Source organism: Megalobrama amblycephala, linkage group LG17 (assembly GCF_018812025.1).
Source record: "Megalobrama amblycephala isolate DHTTF-2021 linkage group LG17, ASM1881202v1, whole genome shotgun sequence".
In the NCBI taxonomy this organism is placed as follows: domain Eukaryota; kingdom Metazoa; phylum Chordata; class Actinopteri; order Cypriniformes; family Xenocyprididae; genus Megalobrama; species Megalobrama amblycephala.
In genome coordinates this window covers 1,363,911-1,387,847 of record NC_063060.1, presented here as the reverse complement: position 1 = coordinate 1,387,847, position 23,937 = coordinate 1,363,911, and the positions used below count along the sequence as shown (strand labels likewise).

The window sequence follows — 23,937 nt, the reverse complement described above, 5'->3', positions numbered from 1 at the left end:
CCTGAGGATGAAGGAGGTCAGACTGAATCCCAGCTGTGTGTTTGTGCATCAGAATGTTTCAGACATCACAGCTGGAGAGAAAAACATGGAGGGAAGGAGAAAACTGCAGGAGACACTGGATGAAATGACAAAACTCGCTGCTGAAGATGAAGTCTGTGATGCAGAACGTTTCAGTGATGTCATTAGATTTGATGTTCAGAAGGATGTGAAGTATTTTTCTCAGCTCTGGGAGGGCAGCCCACCAATGGCACCTCCAAACCCTTCATACTGCGAAAATGTTCAAGACCTTAAGAAAACTATTCTTTCTCATGTTGAAAAATCAGATGGCATGAAGCTGACAGACATCAAAAATCATACTGAAAACCTCTGGGATGCTTTACTGAAGGAACGCTTTGTGTTTAGCTTCAAAAATGCTCTGGAGATCGCCGCTTATAGAAAACTGGAGACAGAATACAGTAAGTGGACCTGGAGTCTTCGGAAGACCATGCTGTAAACTGAAAACAAATTACAGAACAAAATAGAAAACGAAGCAATCAATGTGGTTGAAGAAACAGATCTTCAAGAGAAACATCTCGGTTACAAAGGTAACCCTCGTTCCCTGAAGGAGGGAACGGAGACGTACGTCGGACAGACCGATGAATAGGAATCTCACTAGAGAGGCCAATCTACTTCGAGTGTAACTACAACGGGCCAATGCACACTGGCATGCAATCATATGCATCAGCTGCTTGCCTTGCAGCGCGGGTATATAATGAGCAGCAGGTGCGTTGCATCTTCAGGTTTTCGCTGAGGAGCCGAACCAAGCAGGCGGCAGCATCAGCAGGACAACGACTGTGGCGACGGGACGTACGTCTCTGTTCCCTCCTTCAGGGAATGAGGGTTACCTTTGTAACCGAGACGTTCCCATTCAGTCGGTCACGTTTGACATACGTTGGACAGACCGACGAATAGGAATCCCTACCAAAGCGCCACAGGAGCTGCCCTCTTCCAGCGCTCTGTTGTAAGCCACCTGAACCCCCTTGCCTGTGGACGGTGGGACAGGGCTAACACACAGAGAGCATTGATCACTGTTGTTCCCAAACCCATTCAGTGAGATTATTGGATAATGCTGGGAAAGCGTAACCTTTCGTTAGAAAAGGAACGCTGCGGAAACCACACCCTTCCCCGAAGGAGTTATGTGGAGAAGTACATATGGACTAACCTTGTAGGTTGTACAACATATGGAAGAACTGGGGTGACTCCAACTCGATGAGAGATGGGTTCTCCCAGAGGGAAAGACACGGGCTTCGTTTAGGAGCAACCGTGGAAAAAACCATATGGGATCCCTGTAGGGTCACACATATGGAACCCAGCCTAAATCCGGTTCTCAAGGATGCAACGGAGTAAGGCCTGGCGCCAGATGCTCCGCCACGTCGGCTGCTGAAGGGTAACCGGAGGACTCAATAGGGTCTGCCCGTAGGGACTCTCTGGAGCAAAGAGAGCGCATGTAGTGCAGCAAGGCGACACTAAGCCGGGGCCTCTTCGTGCCTCTGACCTGAGGCGAGAACACGGGAGGAGACCGGCTCGACACGAAGGCTATAGTATCTAGCGAACGTGTTAGGTGTCGCCCAGCCCGCAGCTCTGCAAATGTCTGTTAGCGAGGCGCCACGAGCCAGCGCCCAGGAGGATGCTACACCTCTCGTGGAGTGAGCATGCAACCTGAGCGGGCAGGGCACGCCCTGAGCTTGGTAAGCCAGGGCGATGGCGTCCACTATCCAGTGGGCCATCCTCTCCTTGGAGAGAGCCTTTCCCTTCTGCTGGCCTCCGTAACAGACAAAGAGCTGGTCTGAGGTCCTGAGGCTTTGAGTTCTGTCTATGTACAGTCGCAAAGTCGCAAAGCGCGGACTGGACAGAGCAAAGCCAGGGCTGGGTCTGCCTCCTCCGAGGGCAGCGCTTGCAGGCTCATTACCTGGTCCCTGAAGGGAGTGGTAGGAACTTTGGGCACATAGCCAGGCCGGGGTCTCAGTACCACGTGGCCGTCACCCGGCCCGAACTCTAGGCATGATTCGTTGACCAAAAATGACCCTACCCTCTTGATGGAGGCCAATGCAACCAGCAGCAAAGTCTTCAGATACAGAATCTTTAAGTCTGCTGATTGCAAGGGCTCAAAGGGAGCAATCTGAAGTGCTCGAAGCACCAGAGCAAGGTCCCAAGAGGGTATGGAGGGAGGTCGAGGAGGATTTAACCGTCTCGCCCCCCTAAGGAACCTGACGACCAGGTCGTGCTGACCAACAGTTTTGTCAACAGTTTCTATGTGGTTGTGGTAAGCGGAGATAGCAGCAGTGTGGACTTTGAGGGTGGAGGGGCACAGCCTACGCTCCAACCCTTGCTGCAAGAAGGACAGCACGACTCATGATCGAGCATCTTCGGGGGTCTTCTCGGTGAGAAGAACACCACTCGACGAACAGGTTTCACTTCGAGGCGTAAACACGTCTTGTAGACGGTGCACGTGCCGAAGTGATGGTGTTAAGTACCTCGGGGGGTAAGTCACCTAGAACCTCCGCGTCCCGTCCAGGGACCAGACATGGAGTTTCTAGAGGTCTGGACGCGGGTGCCAAAGAGTGCCCCCTCTCTGAGAAAGAAGGTCCTTCCTCAGAGGAATGGGCCAGGGAGGGGCTGTCGCAAGGAGTGAGAGTTCCGGGAACCAGGTCTGGTTGGGCCAATAGGGCGCAACTAGCAGGACCTGCTCCTCGTCCTCCCTGACTTTGCACAGTGTCTGTGCAAGTAGGCTCACTGGGGGAAACGCATATTTGCGCAGGCCCTGGGGCCAGCTGTGTGCCAGTGCGTCTGTCCCGAGTGTTCCCTCGGTCAGAGAGTAAAACAACTGGCAGTGAGAGGTTTCTGGTGAGGCAAACAGGTCTACCTGAGCCTCTCCGAACTCTCTCCAGATCAGTCGGACCACCTGGGGGTGGAGTCGCCACTCTCCCGGCAGCGCAGCTCGTGAGAGCTCGTCGACCGCACAGTTGAACCGGAACATGAATGGCGCGAAGCGACCTCAGATGCTTCCTACTCCACAGGAGGAGATGGCGGGCGAGTTGCGACATGCGACGGGAGCGTAGACCACCTTGGCGGTTGATGTACGCAAAGGTCGCAGTGTTGTCCATACGGACCAGTACATGCTTGCCTCGTAGCAGCCCTTTGAGGCGGCTCAGAGCAAGGCGTACTGCAAGCAACTCGAGGCAGTTGATGTGCCACTGCAGATGGGGTCCCGTCCAAACCCCTGAAACTGCAAGCCCGTTGTACGTGGCACCCCAGCCGGTGGTCGAGGCATCCGTGAAAACCACAGCATGCCGGGACACCTGTTCTAGGGGCACTCCTGCCCGAAGAAACAAGGGGTCCGACCACGGGCTGAAGGCTTGGCGACACTCCTGAGTGATTGCCACCCGGAACGCGCCGCATTGCCACGCCCATCTCGGGACTCGGCCGTGAAGCCAGTGTTGAAGCGGTCTCATATGAAGCAGACCGAGTGGTGTTGCAGCCGCTGCGGCCGCCATATGCCCCAGGAGCCTCTGAAAGTATTTCAGTGGGACCGCTGTTCTGCCGTTGAACGTATTCAGGCAGTTCAACACCGACTGAGCACGTTCCTCTGTGAGGCGTGCTATCTGTTCGACCGAATCCAACTCCATACCGAGAAAAGAGATCCTCTGCACTGGGGCGAGTTTGCTCTTTTCCCAGTTGACCTGAAGCCACAACTGACTGAGGTGTGTGAGCACCAAATCCCTGTGTTCGCACAACTGATCCCGAGACTGTGCTAGAATGAGCCAGTCGTTGAGATAGTTGAGGATGCGAACACCCTGTTCTCTCATGGGAACAAGGGCTCCCTCCCCGACTTTCGTGAAGACGCGGGGAGACAGGGGCAGCCCGAAGGGTAGGACTCTGTACTGACATGCTCGTCCTTCAAACGCGAACCGCAGGAATGGCCTGTGTCGCGGAAGAATCGAGACATGAAAGTACGCGTCCTTCAGGTCGATCGCTGCAAACCAATCCTGGGGACGGATGCATTCGAAAATGCATTTCTGCGTGAGCATCTTGAACGGTAGCTTGTGAAGGCTCCGATTCAAGACTCGCAGATCCAGGATAGGTCGTAACACACTGCTCTTCTTGGGTACAATGAAGTAGGGACTGTAGAACCCTGACCTCATATCGGCTGGAGGGACCGGCTCTATCCCGTCCTTCGCCAGTAGGACTGCGATCTCCGCACCGCAAGACAGGGGCAGACATTTTTCACTGTAATGAAGAGGACGCCCCTGAACTTGGGGGGATGCCGGGTGAACTGAATCACATAGCCGAGCCTGATGGTCCGAATGAGCCAGCGAGACGGACTGGGGAGCGCTAACCAGGCTCGCAGAGACCGTGCAAGTGGGACCAAAGGGACCACCGGCGTACCCACAGTGGGGCAGCGAGGTGGAACACAGGGACGCGGCTCGGGGGGCTCTCTTTGCGAGGCGGCCCAAAGCGGCGTCACAGTGTGCTGGGCAACACTTACCTGGTTCCACGGTTGGACAGAGGGAGCAGTCAAGGCTTTGTTTACCCGCTGCTTGCTACTGTCCACTGGCGACAGAAGAGGGGGATGAGAGTGGTGAGGTTTTTCTCCTCCCACTGCCCTCCAAGCCCTCTTCAGACCTGGAGATGGAGGAACTACTCTTTTTTTTTTTTTTTTTTTTAATTTGGGGCGGAACAGAAACAAACCCAATAAAAGGATTTACCACCCGGCCCTCCTCCGGGGGGTGGAAAGAGCAGCCCCACCCATCTCTGGGTCGCCCGTCTCAGGGGTGATTTTCTCACCAACCGCTCAAACAGCAGCAGAGACGGGAGGTGTCATCTCCCCGCAACGGACACAGTAGAGCAGGCTGGGCCGGAGTTTTTTGCAGGGGACGACACCCTTCGCGACGAGCAGACTGAGGGGCGGCCCAAGAGGAACTTAATGGTTTGTCATAGGAAGCTCTCTGGTCTGCTACTAACTGAGAAGAACCGCTGGGCTCAGTCCTCGTCAGTGTCACCGAAAAGGCCACCTCGTGAGATGGGAGCGTTGAGAAAGCATTTAGCTTGACAACCTCTCGCACCTCACAAGGTAAGCCAGGGGGCGCTTCTGGACCACTGAGGTGGACATCGTCTGGCCGAGGGCCTGTGCCGTGACTTGATCACGGTCAGTCAACAAGCGCAGCTCAACCCCGGCTCAGAACTACCCTCATGCATTAGAGTGCCTTGGCCTCACATGCAGGTGGGAGTGGTCTGTGTACAGCCACCCCATCCAAGAGGGCAGTGAGAGAGGAAAAACTTATGCAGATTTTGGCACTTTTGGCGTTCCATATTTATGGCACCAATATACCTCCATACTGCCAAGTTTTCCATGCACATCCGGAATACCCGGGAAAGCATGGCTGTGAACTCTGAATCTGAGTCAGCATAAGCACACACCATTACAGTGCGCAGCATCACCCTCATTTCCAGAGCATAACAGCACTCTCTCCGATGCTGCAATCGACATCTGACCCTCAGCTGGAGCTCTGAATGAAATGCTAGGTTCCCCTATGAGAAGGACCAGCAATCCAATACAGAAACTGCACAGCTTGCAATGCGCTAGAGAGGGAGGGGCCCTAGGGGGTTGGTTCCCCGAAGGAATCCCTCAACCTCATGTCACCCAAGCCATATCAGCAAAGTAGACCTCTTCTGGTGCACCAGAGAGGGCGCTACAATGAGATTAGGCAAGAGAACCACGCATCTAGAGCGCCGAGCGAGCGCTGGGTTGCCGTGACAACCCGCGCTCCAGCCCGACAGCTCGACGGCACACGACACGCAGAGGAGCGAGAGTTTTGCTCACAGAAGCACACAGGTAGAATGTCATCTTTTAAAAGACGCAAATCTACTTGTGTAAGATCTTTTAGGGACTACTCTTTTAGGTGCCGAAGCACGCAGGGGAATGACCGCTGCAGCACAGACAGGGGATAGTGCAGCCTGTCGTGTGCACTCTCTCCTTGTAGCCGCCCTCTTACCAGCTGTGAGAACAGCTCTTAAGCGCTCAAAAGCGCACCGTTCACCAGCCGTGAGAACGGCTTTTTACAACTGAGGCTTTGCTCTCTCAAAAAGGCAAAACAAAAGAAAAGAGAAAATAAAGAAGAGAGATTGGTTCCGCTGCAGTGCTGTCCGCCTGCACCAACACAAGAGCAGATTTTCCAAAAAAGCTGACTCGTTGAAGACAAACACTCGCTCGTAGACACCACTGTTTGTTACAGACGGTTCGGCTCCAAAGCGAAACGCTGAAGATGCAACGCACCTGCTGCTCATTATATACCCGCGCTGCGAGGCGAGCAGCTGATGCATATGATTGCATGCCAATGTGCATTGGCTCGTTGTAGTTACACTCGAAGTAGATTGGCCTCTCTAGCGAGATTCCTATTCGTCGGTCTGTCCGACGTACTTCGAACATGACCGACTGAATGGGAACTGGATTTTTATTAACTAACATTAACAAAGATTAATAAATACTATAAAAAATGCAGTGCTCATTGTCAGTTATTAACTAATGTTAATGAATGTGACATTATTGTAAAGTGTTACCAATAGACTAGCATCTTCAATGCTGTTTTATCATCAATCTACAGAACTTGCCTGACCGGCTGGGGTTGATAAAACAGCAAGTAAAAATAATGATATGTAAATACTTGTCTAAAGAACATTATTAGAACATCTAAATTCCTTTACATTCCTTTCTTATCCTAAGTAATCTGGTCAAGTGGGCATGTGCATTTTTAAGTACCTTAAAATCACTGCTGGATTTAGCTGATGCAATTAACCCTTTATTTGAAGTGTTGAACTATTTTTGTTTTTTTCCAATGCATGTCATCTATGTAATGTTTGTATATACATATTTACATTTTCCTTCTCAAAAACAACACATCAAAAGAAAAAAAAAGACCAATCACACAAATCTGACATTATCAAAATGAAAAAGAAAGTTGAGGACATCTCCAAAAAAGAACATACTTTCACTTTCTTGCTGCCATATCTGATGATTATAGAAACAAGTCCATATGCAAAATATTCACAACACACACTATAAATAGCTGCACCTTGGGCTGAAAAGGTTCATTTGAAGAAGAAGAGAAGAAAGGACACTATCCTACTCAGGTTTGACCTCCATTACTTCATTATTATATATTTCAAATAGAAAGTATAGTGTTATTTTTGTAAAAGCCATAAATGAATGTACAGATTTATAATAATTTTAAAAGACAAAAATGCAATTTTGATGTAAGACTCGTGTAAAATTGATGTAATAATTTCATGTCTGGTTTATAACTTAATTAGTGATAAATAGAATAGAACTGTAATTAGCTGAATCAGCATGTTCTCTTGTTTATATAAAACATCTGCATATTTTGTTCTACATATTAAATGTGTAAGAACAAATAGTAGAAATAGAAATATGACTGAGTAGACAGAGAGGTTTGTATTTTTCAATGGATTTAAGATCTGCAAAGGAGTAATTAAAAACATTTTTTAACCAGGAAAGGAGTGTTTTTGATTTACTGTGATATAGTAATGATTATACTACTGGGCTGTTGAATGCTCAACTCTGTTTGGTTGAGGAATGATCTAAGTTGTGCAATGCACCTCTAAAGTAGTTCCAGGCAGGTTGTGACCACATTACAGTTCCATATCACTCTGCCAAATTATTTCAGTTATTTCAAATGGTCCTTATAGCTAACGTTTTTGGATTAGCAACAGAAGCATGGGATGAGATGCGTAAGAAATTAGTCAAAGGACAAAAACCTGACAACTGTCTTGAAATGCAACATCTGAACAGTGTCTTGAGGTGTGGTAACTTGGGTGTGCATTATTTTCTAATAAGTAAATGGCAGCTGAAATCTTGTTACAAAATAACCAACACTATGCAGAGATTTATTGTAATTATTATGTAGAATTAACATTTTCTTTTTTTTTTTTCTTAAAAGACCAAAACACAATTATTGAAGAGAACATGGACAACACAACCACAAAAGATGAAAGAGAGAGACACAGGGTAAGTGCTCTGTGAAGTGTAAAGCAATCAGAGTCACTCAACAGGTTTGGGATTCCATTTGTTTATTTAGGCAAACAAAGTGCTACCTCCCTCATGTACAGTTGTTTTTATATACACATGAGGCTGATGTAAGATTGAACGTTCACACTGCAATATACAAGTTATTACTGCAATGAAATGAAATGAAAATGAATGAATATGAAAATACAGGAATAACAAACAATAGACTTCGAAACCCATATGAATGAATCCAGTTGACAGAAACAGGTGAGAATAATGGATGAAAAGAAAAAACTTATCTGACCTTTGCCCATTGAGAAGCACAAATGTCCCTTGATTAATGTCCATTGTACTTGTTGTAGATGATCATGATGAAATACAGTTCTGTGAGTAACAAACGAAAGTCTAAACAATAACCTTTCACCATGTGCTTCCAAACAAATGCTTTATTCCTTGTGTGATCAGTCCCAAATACACTTTAAAGGGATAGTTCACCCAAAAATGAAAATTTGATGTTTATCTGCTTACCCCCAGGGCATCCAAGATGTAGGTGACTTTGTTTCTTCAGTAGAACACAAATGATGATTTTTAACTCCAACCGTTGAGGTCTGTCAGTGGTATAATGTGTATCAATGGGAACTTCTATTATAAGAGTAAAAAAAACTTGCTTAGACAAATCCAAATTAAACCCTGCGGCTCGTGACGACACATTGATGTACTAAGACATGAAACGATCTGTTTGATATAAATATATAATCATTTGATATAAAATCAACATTTGTGTTCTACTGAAGAAACAAAGTCACCTACATCTTGGATGCACTGGGGGTAAGCAGATAAACATCACATTTTCATTTTTGCGTCAACTATCCCTTTAAGATGCGATATCCCCATAATGAGTATATTAGTAGTATTAAAAAATACTAATATAAAAGAGCACTTCTAGAATAGGATATCCAAAATGAGCATTAGCTTGCTAACAAACACATACAACATAGGGTAAACATGTGAAACAAATTTAAATTCAGAAACAAAGTCAATAGAGAATATATCTGCGAGCAGCAATTATCAGGGTTCAAACACTTTATGGCATTTAAGCACATGCATAATAAGGTATAATGTTTTAATTAGCAAGCCTGTAACCACCTAGATCATAGATGGAAAATACCATTTACAACAAATACACACAATTTAACATAGGAAATATATAGTTTATAAAGCTTTTTAACAGTTATCGAGGTTGAGCCAAAAACCTAGGACTAGTTGTTTTTGAAATAATCTCCAATATTTAATGCAGTGGTACATTTTGTATGTCTCCCTCATCTATCACACCTGATTCAAATCATGTGCTCATTAGAAAACAGCGACACCTGAAATGGGTGTGTCAGAAATAGGGAGACATACAAAATGTGCAGGGCTGGGGGTCATCCAGGACAGGTTTGATTTTAACGTATGATTCGATGGACAGTGGTGGTCCTAGAGGCAAAGTTGCTCAGAATGAGGAGTTCCACCATGTGGTATGAATGTGGTGGGCATGTGCAGAAAATTACACGATACACAATATACTCCAATATACTACACAATATACCAGGGGTCATCAACTATATTTGTCCAAGGGCCAGAATTTTTCTCTGCAGACACTGTAAGGGCCAGATACTCGTAATATAAAATAAAATTCGAATTGTATCCTAATATGTTATTATTTGATATACTAATTCTAATTCCAAATGTATTTTATTTTTTACATATTACCTGTACTGCAGCAAGCCACCAGGGGCGATAGCGATATTTTAGGCTTCATATTTGTGAGGCTGTCAAGCTGTCCATCACTGTCACGCAATTGTGCGCTAATCCCAGGCAAGGAAAATTTTGACATTTGTGAAAAAATGAGCACGTGAAACAATAAAAGATGTTCAATGAGAGCAACGCGTTTATCGTCATTCTTGACTGAAGGCAGGCTATGGCACAAGCTACTTTTCAGAAGGGTTTTTTTTTTTTCGTTAGATTTAAAAATAAATAAATATGGAACGGACCCGAATATTCAAATATTCGTTCGGTGGGTTGGTATTCGATTTGAAAATTTGACATTCGAATATTTTTTTATTTTTATTTTTTGCACACCTGGGATCCCCCGCGAAACGGTTCTCATTCCCCCTTGAATAAGGCCGGCGACACACTGGCTGCGTGAGCGTCTCAGCTGCGTGGCGTGTCCGTTTTTATTTCGGCTCCCATATTTAACAGGTTGGAGTTTGCACACTGAGACACGCGTCTCAGGCGCGCTCGAGCCACGCGGAAAACGCGTGCATGCTAGAAATAGAACCGACGCGTGTTCCAGCAACGGGAGTGTTCAGAACAGCGGAGTTTGTATGGACCGAAGTGCATGTCTGAGCTTGTGTTTTGTTGCTTTGACACTGTGGAAAATACAATAATAGAAACAAAATGTATTAGCATTTTTACCCGTTATTATCAATCTAAATTAATCTCGTTTTTAATTTAACTTAATTTCGTTTTTCTTTATTTAAATTTCATTTTTCTTTATTTAAATTTCGTTTTTTCTTTATTTAAATTTCGTTTTTGTTTATATAAATTTCGTTTTTTCTTTATTTAAATTTCGTTTTTCTTTATTTAAATCTACCCTTACTGTGCCAATTTGTTAGTCAGAAAAATATTAGACTACCTTAAAAGTATTGCTTAATTTAACAGACCTGTGTGTGTGCGTTTTATATCACTAGTGCAGTGTCCGTTCTCGGAGCATAAGCCCTGCCCGCATGAGGTGCGCCGCTTCCCGCTCGCGCTGTTCTGACTGTAGTTTACTAAAAGTTTATTAATTCTGAATGTGTCGCGTCTCGCGTGTCCATCTATATTGCACCAAATGCGACACTGCACTGCCTTGTGAAGTCGATTGGATGAACGGTTCTCGAAATAATAAAAATGCAAACGGACATACAGACACAGATTCCTGCCTTTATTAGAGAGAAAAATACGTTCATTACTACCGAAGCTTCGAAGCTCAAAAAATGGTATTCGGACCAGCCCTAAACTTTTTTCCTCTTACAAGGCTATTCCTGAATTCAGTATTATTCTGGGGGCCGGATGGAAATCTCTGGCGGGCCGGATTTGGCCCGCGGGCCGCCAGTTGACGTTGCATGCACTATACCATGATCAGGTCTAATTATATCCTCTGGGTCTGGCAGACCATGTTCCATGGCAATGTTGTGTAGAACGGAGCAGGCCAATATTATTTTGCAAACCTTTTCTGGTCTGTATGACAGTGTACCACCTGATGTGTCCAAACACCTCCAGCGCCCCTTTAAGATGCCGTTTGTGCGTTCAATAACTGACCGAGATTTTGCGTGTGCTTCATTGTATGCCATCTCCTGCCGGCTTTGGGGATTTATCAATGGGGTCATAAGCCATGGTGTCAGGGGATAACCATTATCACCTGCGTGTAGGGGAGGGGAGGGAAAGTGTCATATCTGTCAAATGTTGTTAATAAATAAAATTGTACATACCAATTAGCCATCCGTCTGTAACTGCACCACTGTCCAAACATCTAGCAACTGAGCTGCTGCGAAGAATGAAACTATCATGAGTACCACCCGGCCAGCGGGCCACTACATTAAGTAGTGCACAATTAGCGTCACAAATTAGTTGCACATTGATGGAATGATAGTTTTTCCTATTCAGAAATGGAAATGCATCATGTGATGGCGCCTTGATGCGAATCTGTGTGCAATCAATTGCTCCGATTACGTTTGGCAGGTTTGCAATAGCAAAGAATCTTTGCTTCACCTCCAACTGATGGACAAGGCTATAGGGGAACTTTATATATTGGGGCATTAGCCCTATTACGCAATCAAGAACATCTGGGATGATGCGACTCATGGATGACTGAGATATCCCTGACCTGTCTGCAATCTCCCGCTGGAATGTTCCTGTTGCCAAAAAACCAAGCACGGACAACACCTGCAAGTGTGCTGGAATGCTGTGGGATCTCCTAGTTTGCCTTCTAAGATTGGCCTCCAATATATTGCATAAATGCAAAAGAACTGGTCTGGGTAGCCTGAAACGACTAATTAACCTGTCATCATTCTCGGCAAGTAAGTCTGCGCGGTCTCTGAAAATACGTCTTTTGCGCGGCGCTCTTTTTGCCAAATCTAGCAAAAGCGCTATATCAGCCATCGTAAATGTTTCTTGTTATGCCTGATTTTGGCCATTTTATAGGAAACAATTCCTGTAACAATTAAGGGGCTAGTTTGCCAACTACCAACTACCAACTAATTTTTGGAAAATACGAACATTTTAATGAATCAGAAAATTTACGCCAGAACCACTTTACACACGATTTACACAAAAATTTGTTCTGCTCGTGTTTCATGAATGAGACCCATAGCTCGTGATGTTCCACTTTTGTGGGTCGCTTTGGATAAAAGCACCTTCTCAATGAATTAATATAGTTATTTTTAACTAAAGTTTTTTTTTTTTTTTTTTTTTTGCACTTGACACAATTTAGTTTAGAATAAAATAATCCAAACCAGTATGACTTTCTTCAGTGAAACACAAAAGATGATGTTAAGCATAATATTTCATTATACGCCAAAAAAAAAAAAAAAGCTGACGTGAACGGTGACTGAGGCTACATCTTTTGTGAAAGTGGTCTAATGGGTTTGGAATAATTTTTAAAAATTACCATTTTCACTTTTGAATGAATAATTGTGGAGATTTTTAGAGTTAAATATTTTCTTTAAAAGAGTTGTAATGAGAATACAGTCAAACCAAAAATTGTTCAGACATTTTTTATATATTTTTACTAGTGTGTGCAGGACACTATAGTTCATTTATGTAAGTGAGGATAGCAAAATAAACTGTGACATATTATACCCAAAAATTCTTCATACAGTGGACTACCAGTAAAATTGATAAAAATTTGGAACCAAAAATTATTCAGACACTTTGACCTGACCATGTTTTGCTTAAGTGTTATCTGATATAATTAAGATTAAGATTTTTTTTTTTCTGACACAGTTTAACTCTGAGATCTTGTCATATTTTATTACCATTTTTTTAAACTATAGTGAATAAACTGTATTAATGAATGAAATGTTCAAGGTGTCTGAATACATTTTGGTTTGACTCTATGTAAGGAATATTAAAATTCTGTTATTTGATCAATTCCTGTTTTAATATTCTTAAAAGTTATATGCCTATGCTGTAACCTGAAATGCTAAAATGTACTGTGCAGCCATTCAGGAAAATGGTGTATGCTAAAACTAGTTTGTCTTATGATTTAGTTGTCTAGACTTGGAAAGTGACATGCATTTCTTAACACATAAATGTATAATTGTTTGAGTTACTTTGCTGCATCTGAAGTGACTTTCTGTTGGCTTCTAATAAACATCCATGCAAAGGGAAACTTGGAGTCATGTCTAGTAAATATATATATATATATATATATATATATATATATATATATATATATATATGTGTGTGTGTGTGTGTGTGTGTGTGTGTATAGTCACTTAGGATAAACCATCTGACAAATGATTAAATGTAATGCTGTTACCAATGAACATTTTTATTAAGTAATGAGTAATTTTGAGTAATTTTAACTCAAATTTTAATGCATTTCATCATAATACAATTCAAAACTAAGGTAGTTCTTTGTAGAGAAATGAACTATTTCTTTCAAACAAGTACAAAAGATTCAATCAAAAGAAATACATATACATTACAAAAATACATAATTTAATTTAGATTCAAATCAAAGTTCAACAGCCTCAAGAAGATATGAGATTAAACCAATGAACTGAACTAACATTCCTCATGAGTTGAATGTCACATAAAATCTGTCAGAATGACACCGCCAGTCTTTTTGATCATTTTCACAAAACCTTCATGGCTCCTATAACAATTTGTTGAATTTTTTTCTGACAGCTAACTTAAAATGCTTTCATTATTTGGGTAACTTACCAAAATTAATTCTGTTAACAAGCAATTTGTCTTAGACTCTAGAGCAGGGGTCATCAACTATATTTGTCCAAGGGCCAGAATTTTTCTCTGCAGACACTGTAAGGGCCAGATACTCGTAATATAAAATAAAATTCGAATTGTATCCTAATATGTTATTATTTGATATACTAATTCTAATTCCAAATGTATTTTATTTTTTACATATTACCTGTACTGCAGCAAGCCACCAGGGGGCGATAGCGATATTTTAGGCTTCATATTTGTGAGGCTGTCAAGCTGTCCATCACTGTCACGCAATTGTGCGCTAATCCCAGGCAAGGAAAATTTTGACATTTGTGAAAAAATGAGCACGTGAAAACAATAAAAGATGTTCAATGAGAGCAACGCGTTTATCGTCATTCTTGACTGAAGGCAGGCTATGGCACAAGCTACTTTTCAGAAGGGTTTTTTTTTTTTCGTTAGATTTAAAAATAAATAAATATGGAACGGACCCGAATATTCAAATATTCGTTCGGTGGGTTGGTATTCGATTTGAAAATTTGACATTCGAATATTTTTTTATTTTATTTTTTGCACACCTGGGATCCCCCGCGAAACGATTCTCATTCCCCCTTGAATAAGGCCGGCGACACACTGGCTGCGTGAGCGTCTCAGCTGCGTGGCGTGTCCGTTTTTATTTCGGCTCCCATATTTAACAGGTTGGAGTTTGCACACTGAGACACGCGTCTCAGGCGCGCTCGAGCCACGCGGAAAACGCGTGCATGCTAGAAATAGAACCGACGCGTGTTCCAGCAACGGGAGTGTTCAGAACAGCGGAGTTTGTATGGACCGAAGTGCATGTCTGAGCTTGTGTTTTGTTGCTTTGACACTGTGGAAAATACAATAATAGAAACAAAATGTATTAGCATTTTTACCCGTTATTATCAATCTAAATTAATCTCGTTTTTAATTTAACTTAATTTCGTTTTTCTTTATTTAAATTTCATTTTTCTTTATTTAAATTTCGTTTTTTCTTTATTTAAATTTCGTTTTTGTTTATATAAATTTCGTTTTTTCTTTATTTAAATTTCGTTTTTCTTTATTTAAATCTACCCTTACTGTGCCAATTTGTTAGTCAGAAAAATATTAGACTACCTTAAAAGTATTGCTTAATTTAACAGACCTGTGTGTGTGCGTTTTATATCACTAGTGCAGTGTCCGTTCTCGGAGCATAAGCCCTGCCCGCATGAGGTGCGCCGCTTCCCGCTCGCGCTGTTCTGACTGTAGTTTACTAAAAGTTTATTAATTCTGAATGTGTCGCGTCTCGCGTGTCCATCTATATTGCACCAAATGCGACACTGCACTGCCTTGTGAAGTCGATTGGATGAACGGTTCTCGAAATAATAAAAATGCAAACGGACATACAGACACAGATTCCTGCCTTTATTAGAGAGAAAAATACGTTCATTACTACCGAAGCTTCGAAGCTCAAAAAATGGTATTCGGACCAGCCCTAAACTTTTTTCCTCTTACAAGGCTATTCCTGAATTCAGTATTATTCTGGGGGCCGGATGGAAATCTCTGGCGGGCCGGATTTGGCCCGCGGGCCGCCAGTTGACGTTGCATGCAATATACTTTACGCATGTGAAAAACACAAAGGCGCCCCCCGGTGGCCACTTTCTTTCGAATTTCTCATTCATTTATTTCATCTTGAGCCAAGGATTCCAACAATATAAGACACTTTATCCATGCCTAACAGTTTAGGAGTTAAGAGCAATTTTGTAATTGTGACCGCTGTAGTGCCCCCCTAAAGGCTGATAAGGGAAAACCTTGGTGTTGTTGTAGACAGTGTGAGTACTACCAGCCCTCAAGTCTCTGCGACTTACAGTTTGGTCTGCCTGATCAATTTTAGGAGATAATGCTAATCCTTGGAAATTTTAACAATTACAATAGGGTCTCAGCACTTGATGCTTTTAGAGTGTAATAGCTCCACTTAAAGCCCAATCTCTGTAAAAGTTTGCATGCTTCTTTAGAATCATATGGCGCATAAGCTCACCTAATTTCATTCTACATAAAGCAGACCATTTTTCAATAATTTAAATGTAATTTTGCATAGGATAATATAGCTTCTTTCACTTTTATAACAGTTAAAGCACTAGCAGTGGCCCGATGTCCATGAAAGTTTCCAAGCTTCTTTAGAATCGTGATGCATGTGCACACCCAATTCCGTGAAGCTGTAAGCAAGTCAATCAGAAAGAGGGCCACTTTCAGCCATTCCATGGGATTTGTCATAGAAAGAAATCATTTGGACACCTTTTTAACAGTTATAGCCCGACCTGTGGGCCAATCTCCATAAAAGTATGCATGCTTCTTTAGAAATGGTAATGATGCAAAGTTCTGAGTTTTAGTTTAGGAATGATAAGCTTTTGCGTAGACTTGGCCACACCTATTTTCTAAATGACCCTGCTATAGCTATCCAAAGGCCAACGTGCTAGTATTTTGATCATCAAGGCAAAAGCTGAAAAAGAAGCAACTTGTCATGTACGTTGTCAGAGAAGATTCAGCAGTGATGGTGACAAATAGGCAATGACTTTTTTTGCAGTTTGACAGCTGTGTCTCCTAAAACAGAGAGTTTTCCATTCCTATGGAGGTTGAAAATGCTCGCTCTTCTCCGCTTGCTCCATGCCCTTTTTTACCTGAGGAAGGGGTTCTAGCAGACCAATCACTACACTTGCAGTCTGCTTAGAATTGACGCGTTGTTACATTTTTGAAGAGGTGCACGTCAGGTGCACGTAGCTACGCCATACACTCAATGCAGAAATACAAATCATCCTTAACGGTGAAGTAGGTATAACCACTTTCATGTTTTTTTTCCTGTTATAGTGCCAACAAGTGGCCAGTCATTGTATCCGTTTGAGCTCTTATGTGAGCCAAGTTTGGTGAAAATATCTCATTCCGTCTGTGAGTTATAGCCATTTTAGTAAAAGAGGCTCTGCCCACTCTGAGTGTTTTGGCGGACCTTAGGGATCGTGAAGCAAAATTCAAAATTTTTTTATAAGGTTGACAATCAGACTCCAGAGAATCTTGCAGCACTGGTTTGGTTGCGATCTGGCCAAAAAACACTAGTTCGCAAAAGTAGGCCTTTCAAAAAACTTTCAGGCTGATCAAGGCAAGCCTTGGTGACATTGTAGATGTGTGAGTACTACCAGCCCTCAAAGTTTCAAGACTCTACGACTACGGTTTGATCTGCCCGATCACTTTTAGGGGAGAATGCTAATCCTTGGAAATTTTAACAATTAAAATAGAGTTTCATGAACTTACATTGAGCTCAAAACACAAACATTTCTCAATCTGGACTCAATCAGTATTGGTGACAGCAAAGGTAGATGCTTCCTCCTATCCAACAACACTCATCCTTTACTACATTACCTTGTTTTCTGTTAGAGGTAAGCAGCTTAGACGGCAGTAGAATTACAGCCTACTATAAACCACAGTAACAGAACTATGAGTTGTTACAAAGTTCTTGATCATATTTGATTATGGTGCCTACAAGAAAATATCTTGTTGGAAAAATTACTGTTTTCTTTTTGCAGCTCCTTGTACTGGTAAATCTATACAAAAATGAGAGATTAAAGTAAAACTGTAATGTTTTTTACAGGCCAAAACAGCCAAAGGAAACAACCTTGGAAAAAAAGGAAAAGAACTGGAAAAAGAAGTGGAGGAACTTTTTCATAGACTTCAACTTGAAGTCAAGAGCAACAAACTGAGAGCTTCAGATGTTCTTCAGATTACTGCAAATTCATTACAGTCACAAGGGTCTTGTACTGAGAAGGATCTGGTTCAGATGTTTTTACAAAAACTACTGATGATGAACTACAAAGCAAGAAGTATCACTGTTACAGAGACTACCATACATCACAAGGAAAAACAACATAAGGCCCAACAATTATATGCAGACAATGTTGATGTGTTTAGTGACATTTTTGAAAATGCACCTTTGTCTAATGAAAGACAGAGCAACACTGACCCTATTCACCCGATGGATGTTCAGATGGCCGTGTTTCATTGTGCTGATCGTGTCCTGAAGCAGATGATGGTCACTAAACTGTCCCAGTGCCGGTACGCTCTGCCTCTGCTTGTTCTTGATCCATTCACACAGAAGATTGAGTTTCCTCTCTGGACATTTAGAGAAATTAACCAGAGCTGGAAGATAATAAACAACAACAATGAAACCATTAGTCAAATCCAGCCGATCTGGAAGGCAGAAACTCCAATGGTGTTTTTCTTCAGGTTTGGCTCTGTGTCTTCATCCAAGTCTCAGCTGATGAACAGTCTGATCAATGACAAACACAACACGTTCTTCCACAGACACTGCCCCGGCAGCAGCAGAACCAGAGTCCTGATGGATGGAGTGGTGGAGATCGCCTGGTTCTGCCCCTCTGGATCATATGATGATAAATTCACTGAAAGTGTTGCATTCTGTAATCTACACGGTGATGCAGGAAACCATGAGAAACAGCTGCAGATAATGACTGAAATGGCCTCAGTCAATGTTGTTGTTCTTCCACAGCTCAAAAGGAATGACAACAGCATGACAATAATCCAAAACCTGTACAAGGACCCAAAGCCACTGATTTGCCTTCTTCCTGAGAATGATTCATCTCTCACGGAGACCTCTCTGAAAGGAAAATATAAAATTGGTTTGAAAGACAGAGGTCAGGCAGATGTTTCTAAAGATCTCAGAGAAGCTATTACAGATTGTCTCTCATTCTCATCTTCAAAATCAGCCACTTTCAGACTTGAAGATGTGGCCGAACACTCAGACATCAGAGTAGATGAGGAAGATGATGATGACTGCAGGAAAGGAAAGAAGGCAGCACAAGAAATGATGAGACTACTGGAGAAGAAAGATCTGACAGAAATCAAAGAATCATTTTTACCCTGTCAGGGAAAACTGTGGCATCAGTGGTGTCAGAAAAATAAAGAACTAAATCAACCTAAAGGGGATCACCCGGAAATGGAAATTAGTGAAAAAAAAGCTGAGATGATGGAAGTCCGTGAACAACAGCATAAATCTGACACCAGTAGGTTTATACATTTATTCATGGAACAAATGATCTCACAAGCTGCAAATAAGCCAATGTTTTTTCTTAAATGGCTCAGAATCCTCCTGGATGAACATACCTCAGCTGACCTTTCTCATCTACATCACAAGTATGGTGAAAACTGGTCAGTTTTAAACATGTTAAAACTGAAAGAAAATCCTGATGAATCTGAAAAACTCAAGGCTGAACTTCTGGAACTATCTAAGAAACTTCAAGATGCAACCTTTGGTTTGGAGCACATCCTCAGAGAAATTGGCCAGATTTATGAATCATGTTCATCTTTGAAGAAGAACAAGAAAGACCTGCCGTTTCACTTCTCTTCTCTCCCAAGTCTTGCAGCGCAGATGATGATCTCTGGATTTCCTCTGGAGCTGATGGATGGAGATGCTGCTCATGTCCCTCTGATCTGGATCTCTGCTGTTCTTGATGAACTCATCCAGAAACTGGGAGACCAGAGAGTCTTTGTGCTGTCAGTTTTAGGGATTCAGAGCTCTGGGAAATCCACCATGCTGAATGGCATGTTTGGACTGCAGTTTGCCGTCAGTGCTGGCAGGACAACCAGAGGAGCTTTCATGCAGCTGGTCAAACTATCAGACGAGATGAAAACACAGATGAACACTGACTATATTCTGGTTGTTGATACTGAAGGACTTCGTTCTCCAGAAGTGGCTGGAAAATCAATAAGACATCATGACAATGAATTGGCCACGTTTGTTATTGGCCTTGGAAATCTGACATTGATCAACATCTATGGAGAAAACCCTACAGAGATGCAGGACATTCTTCAGATTGTTGTTCAGGCCTTCCTGAGGATGAAGGAGGTCAGACTGAATCCCAGCTGTGTGTTTGTGCATCAGAACGTTTCAGACGTCACAGCTGGAGAGAAAAACATGGAGGGAAGGAGACAACTACAGGAGACACTGGATAAGATGACAAAACTCGCTGCTGAAGATGAAGTCTGTAATGCAGAATGTTTCAGTGATGTCATTACATTTGATGTTCAGAAGGATGTGAAGTATTTTGCTCAGCTCTGGGAGGGAAGCCCACCAATGGCTCCACCAAACCCTTCATACTGTGAAAATGTTCAAGACCTTAAGAAAACTATTCTTTCTCATGTTTCAAACTCAAATGGCATGAAGCTGACAGACTTCAAAAATCATATTAAAAATCTCTGGGATGCTTTACTGAATGAACGCTTTGTGTTCAGCTTCAAAAATGTTCTGGAGATCGCAGCATATAGAAAACTGGAGACAGAATACAGTAAGTGGACCTGGAGACTTCGGAAGACCATGCTGGAAACTGAAAACAAATTACAGAACCAAATAGGTAGTGGAGCAATCAATGTGGTTGAAGAAACAGATCTTCAAGAGGAACTGAATGTAAAGAGTGCAGAAGTGAAGAAATCTATGTCAGAATTCTTTGCGAGAGACACCAATGCCAATATACTGATCCAGTGGAAAACAAATTTTGAATTAAAAATCTCACACATACAGGAAAACATTGTTAGAGAAACGAAGAGGAAATTGAATGATGTGCTTCAGCAGCGACACATAAAGAAAAAGATTGATTCTCAGAGGACTCAAAATGAAAATGATCTACTTGAGAAGGCCAAAAATCTTGCCTTAACTCTCAAAGACAAAGATGATAAGATCCTGCAACAAGAGTTTAATTCATTTTGGGAAAATTGTGTAAATGAGATTAAGAAAGACACACCGCAAGACACAGACATTGACATTTTAAAAGATACAAAGGAGGTCCTCAGTGACGGCAATGAACGTTTCTTAGACCGCTGGAGTGAAATCAAAAATTGCAATATTTTAAATATGTCAAACTATTCAGAGTATATACAGATTCAAAAACCTAAGAAATTTAGAATTAGTGTCTATTCTCTGTCTAATGAGGATCACACCCAAATCAAAAACTTAATTATAGACATTGCAGAGCAAGCCAAAAAAATTATGTCAAAAAACATTGCACAGATGGGCTACAATAAAGGGCACATTCAAGAACTCAGTGATTTCATCAAAGCAAAAGTAACAGAACATGAAGAAAGACATAAAGAGAAATATATGTTCAAGAAACACTTCTTCAGTGATTTGGTTCTTGCCATACTCATCACAGTAGAAAAGACATTCAAGGAACAACACGACATCTTCAAAGAAGCCAATGATCCTGTTCTCTATTTTGCAAGAAAAAGAGAAGAATATTACAGTATTTTCCAGAAATACTGCCAGGGGGCAACATCAGCTGCAATCTTAGGTCAGATCATCTGTAACAAACTTAAAGAGCCCATTCAGCAGAGTGTCTACAAGAAAACTGCCAGAGATTTGGCAGATGAAATTAAGACAAACTGTGAATCACTGAATGGAAACAGATCTAATCTGGAGAAACACATCCTGAAGACACTGGCAGAAAAGGAGGATTTTGAGGCATACAAAACTTACATTCATAATCCCAAAGAACACTTCAAGAGTTTCATCAGAGGTGAAGTCAGTCAGTACATCACTGATAACTTAACCAAAAGTGTTCTGCCCAAGATGAGAGATGATTTAAAACTGAAGGAGAAGCGGATCATAGAAGCAGTGAAGAGAGCAACTGAAGAGGTTGATAAAAACCAAAGAGATGCTGCTGATCTGTGGTTGAAGAGTTTCACACTGAATTTATCAGATCTGCTGATATTCTCTGAGAATGACCTCAGTGGAGTTAGTCGTGATGATGTTGATGTAAAACTCCTAGAAGAAGTAATAATAAAAGAACTTCCTCCCTTAATATCTGACATAAACGAGATATTCAGTACAGAATCTTTTCTGTTGAAGCTGGAATATAAAGACAGACCTGGTGAGATTCTGATTGAACACCTCTGTCACTGCTGTTGGGCTCAGTGTCCGTTCTGTAAAGCCATCTGCACAAACACCGCAGAAGACCACCTTCCACAACTTCACAGTGTTCCTTTCCATCGAATTGATGGACTGAACGGGTGGAGTTATAAAAGAACACAAGATCTTTGTGCAGGTTTTTGCACAACTCTAGTAAAAAGTACTAAGATATTTTGCACATCTCATAAATCTGTAAAATCCATTCCATATAAATATTACACAACGGCAGGAGGAGTTTATGCTGAATGGAGCATCACCCCTGATCTCTCTGAGCTCTCATACTGGAAGTGGTTTGTCTGCACATTTCAGAAAGAGCTGGAAAATTACTACAATAAAAAATTTCAGGGTCATGGTGAGATTCCAGATGAATGGAGAAAACATTCAAAACAGGATGCTATTGAGAGTTTGGACAAATACATCTGAACAAGCAGACCTTTTTATTATTTGATTTGAGTCTTTTTGAATAATATTTTAAAGTCAGAACATCTTTGAAGAAAATGCTAGACTGTTAGAAAAAGTTATAAACCTTAATAATTAAATTCATATAGCTAATCATTAATCGCAAATAAACACTTCTGTATAATATGGAGTTTTGAATTTATGCTTCTGATAAGAAATTGTTTTTTGCATGCCTATTTGAAGAGGATCTTTTCCTAATCTCATTGTTAGCAATAATGATTAGTTCCTAAATGTATACAGAATACCCATCTGTGATGAAATGTGTTAAACTACAGTAAACAGGTCATTTGAAAATCCTGCATTTTAAATTCTGCTATTAATGACATGCAGTACAGGTTTGATTTCTGAGTATGAATTATATTGTCAATTTCACTGTCGCTCCCTCCAGTAAGAGTTCTTTCAAACTGACTGATGGTTTATTCAAACCATAAATTCCTCATTCACCATTAACATGGATGACAAATATGATGATGTCAAACAACACCAGACGTAAGAACTGAAAACAAACAAATAAATAAGTTATAAACAATCATCTTGTTCCTTGTATGACTCAACTTTAACTGTTTTACTAACAATCACAAGTGTACTATAAATAGCATCATCCCAACTGCCATTACTCAAATTAATTAAACCAACACAAAACATACACACACATTACATAAAAATACAATGATATTTAGAATAAAGTAATCTAACAGCAACAAAATTTAAACACATTTGTATAATGCAATTGATCATTTTTGCAATGCACTTCACTCACGATAGAAACAAACATTTCTCATTAACTGCTTAGATGTAACGAGGCAGTAGACTCGATGGGATCCATATGCAGCTTTATTATAAACAATTGTAGTCGTACAGGCAAGGGTCAAATACCAGCAATAACAATGTCCAAGGCAGAGATGAATCATAAACGGGGACAGGCAAAGGGTCAGGGCAGGCAGCAGACAAGGCAGAGTAATCCAGTAAACAGGCAGGTAAATCACAGGGCAGGCAGCATGTAACGGTCACTTAGGAGTATTTATAGTCATTTGAGGTAGAATATGAACTGCGCGTGTGCATCGTGTGTGTGCGCGTCTGTAAGAGAATGCGAACGGTGAGCAGGAGAAGAGATAACCGCTCTATCACCTTTGTACTCTTTTCCCTTTTACTTTCCTTTTTCTATTTGTGACAAGTTAAATGTTTATTTGTATCCTTTTCTCTCACTCATCCCCATGTATGCGGACGAGTGTGACGATGTATAAGTCATTTTATTAAACCCGGGGAAAATACGCCAGCTTGCGCCTCACGTGCACAACATTTCAACTCTGCGTTACAAGCAGACAAACACAATGGTGATAAACAGTCCAAGGTCATGCACAAGAATACAGGAAACAGGAGAAACCGCTCAGTAGTGTCAGCCGGGGCAAAACAAGACTTCACGATGGGTGAGTGTGTGTGTGAGCTTAAATAGTCCAGGTGATGGGTATCAGGTGTGTGTGTAATC

At 41.9% G+C, this 23,937-nt stretch overlaps 1 protein-coding gene across 1 annotated transcript; it reads left to right on the top strand.

Annotated features, from left to right (window-relative positions):
• The first annotated feature begins 7,143 nt into the window (after window positions 1-7,143).
• Window positions 7,144-23,429, top strand: LOC125250204 (interferon-induced very large GTPase 1-like). Its single transcript, XM_048162680.1, has 3 exons — window positions 7,144-7,167; window positions 7,995-8,062; window positions 17,670-23,429. Exons 2-3 carry the CDS (start codon window positions 8,021-8,023, stop codon window positions 22,413-22,415), a joined length of 4,788 nt encoding a protein of 1,595 aa, XP_048018637.1. The 5' UTR covers window positions 7,144-7,167; window positions 7,995-8,020; the 3' UTR covers window positions 22,416-23,429.
• The last annotated feature ends 508 nt before the right edge of the window (window positions 23,430-23,937 follow it).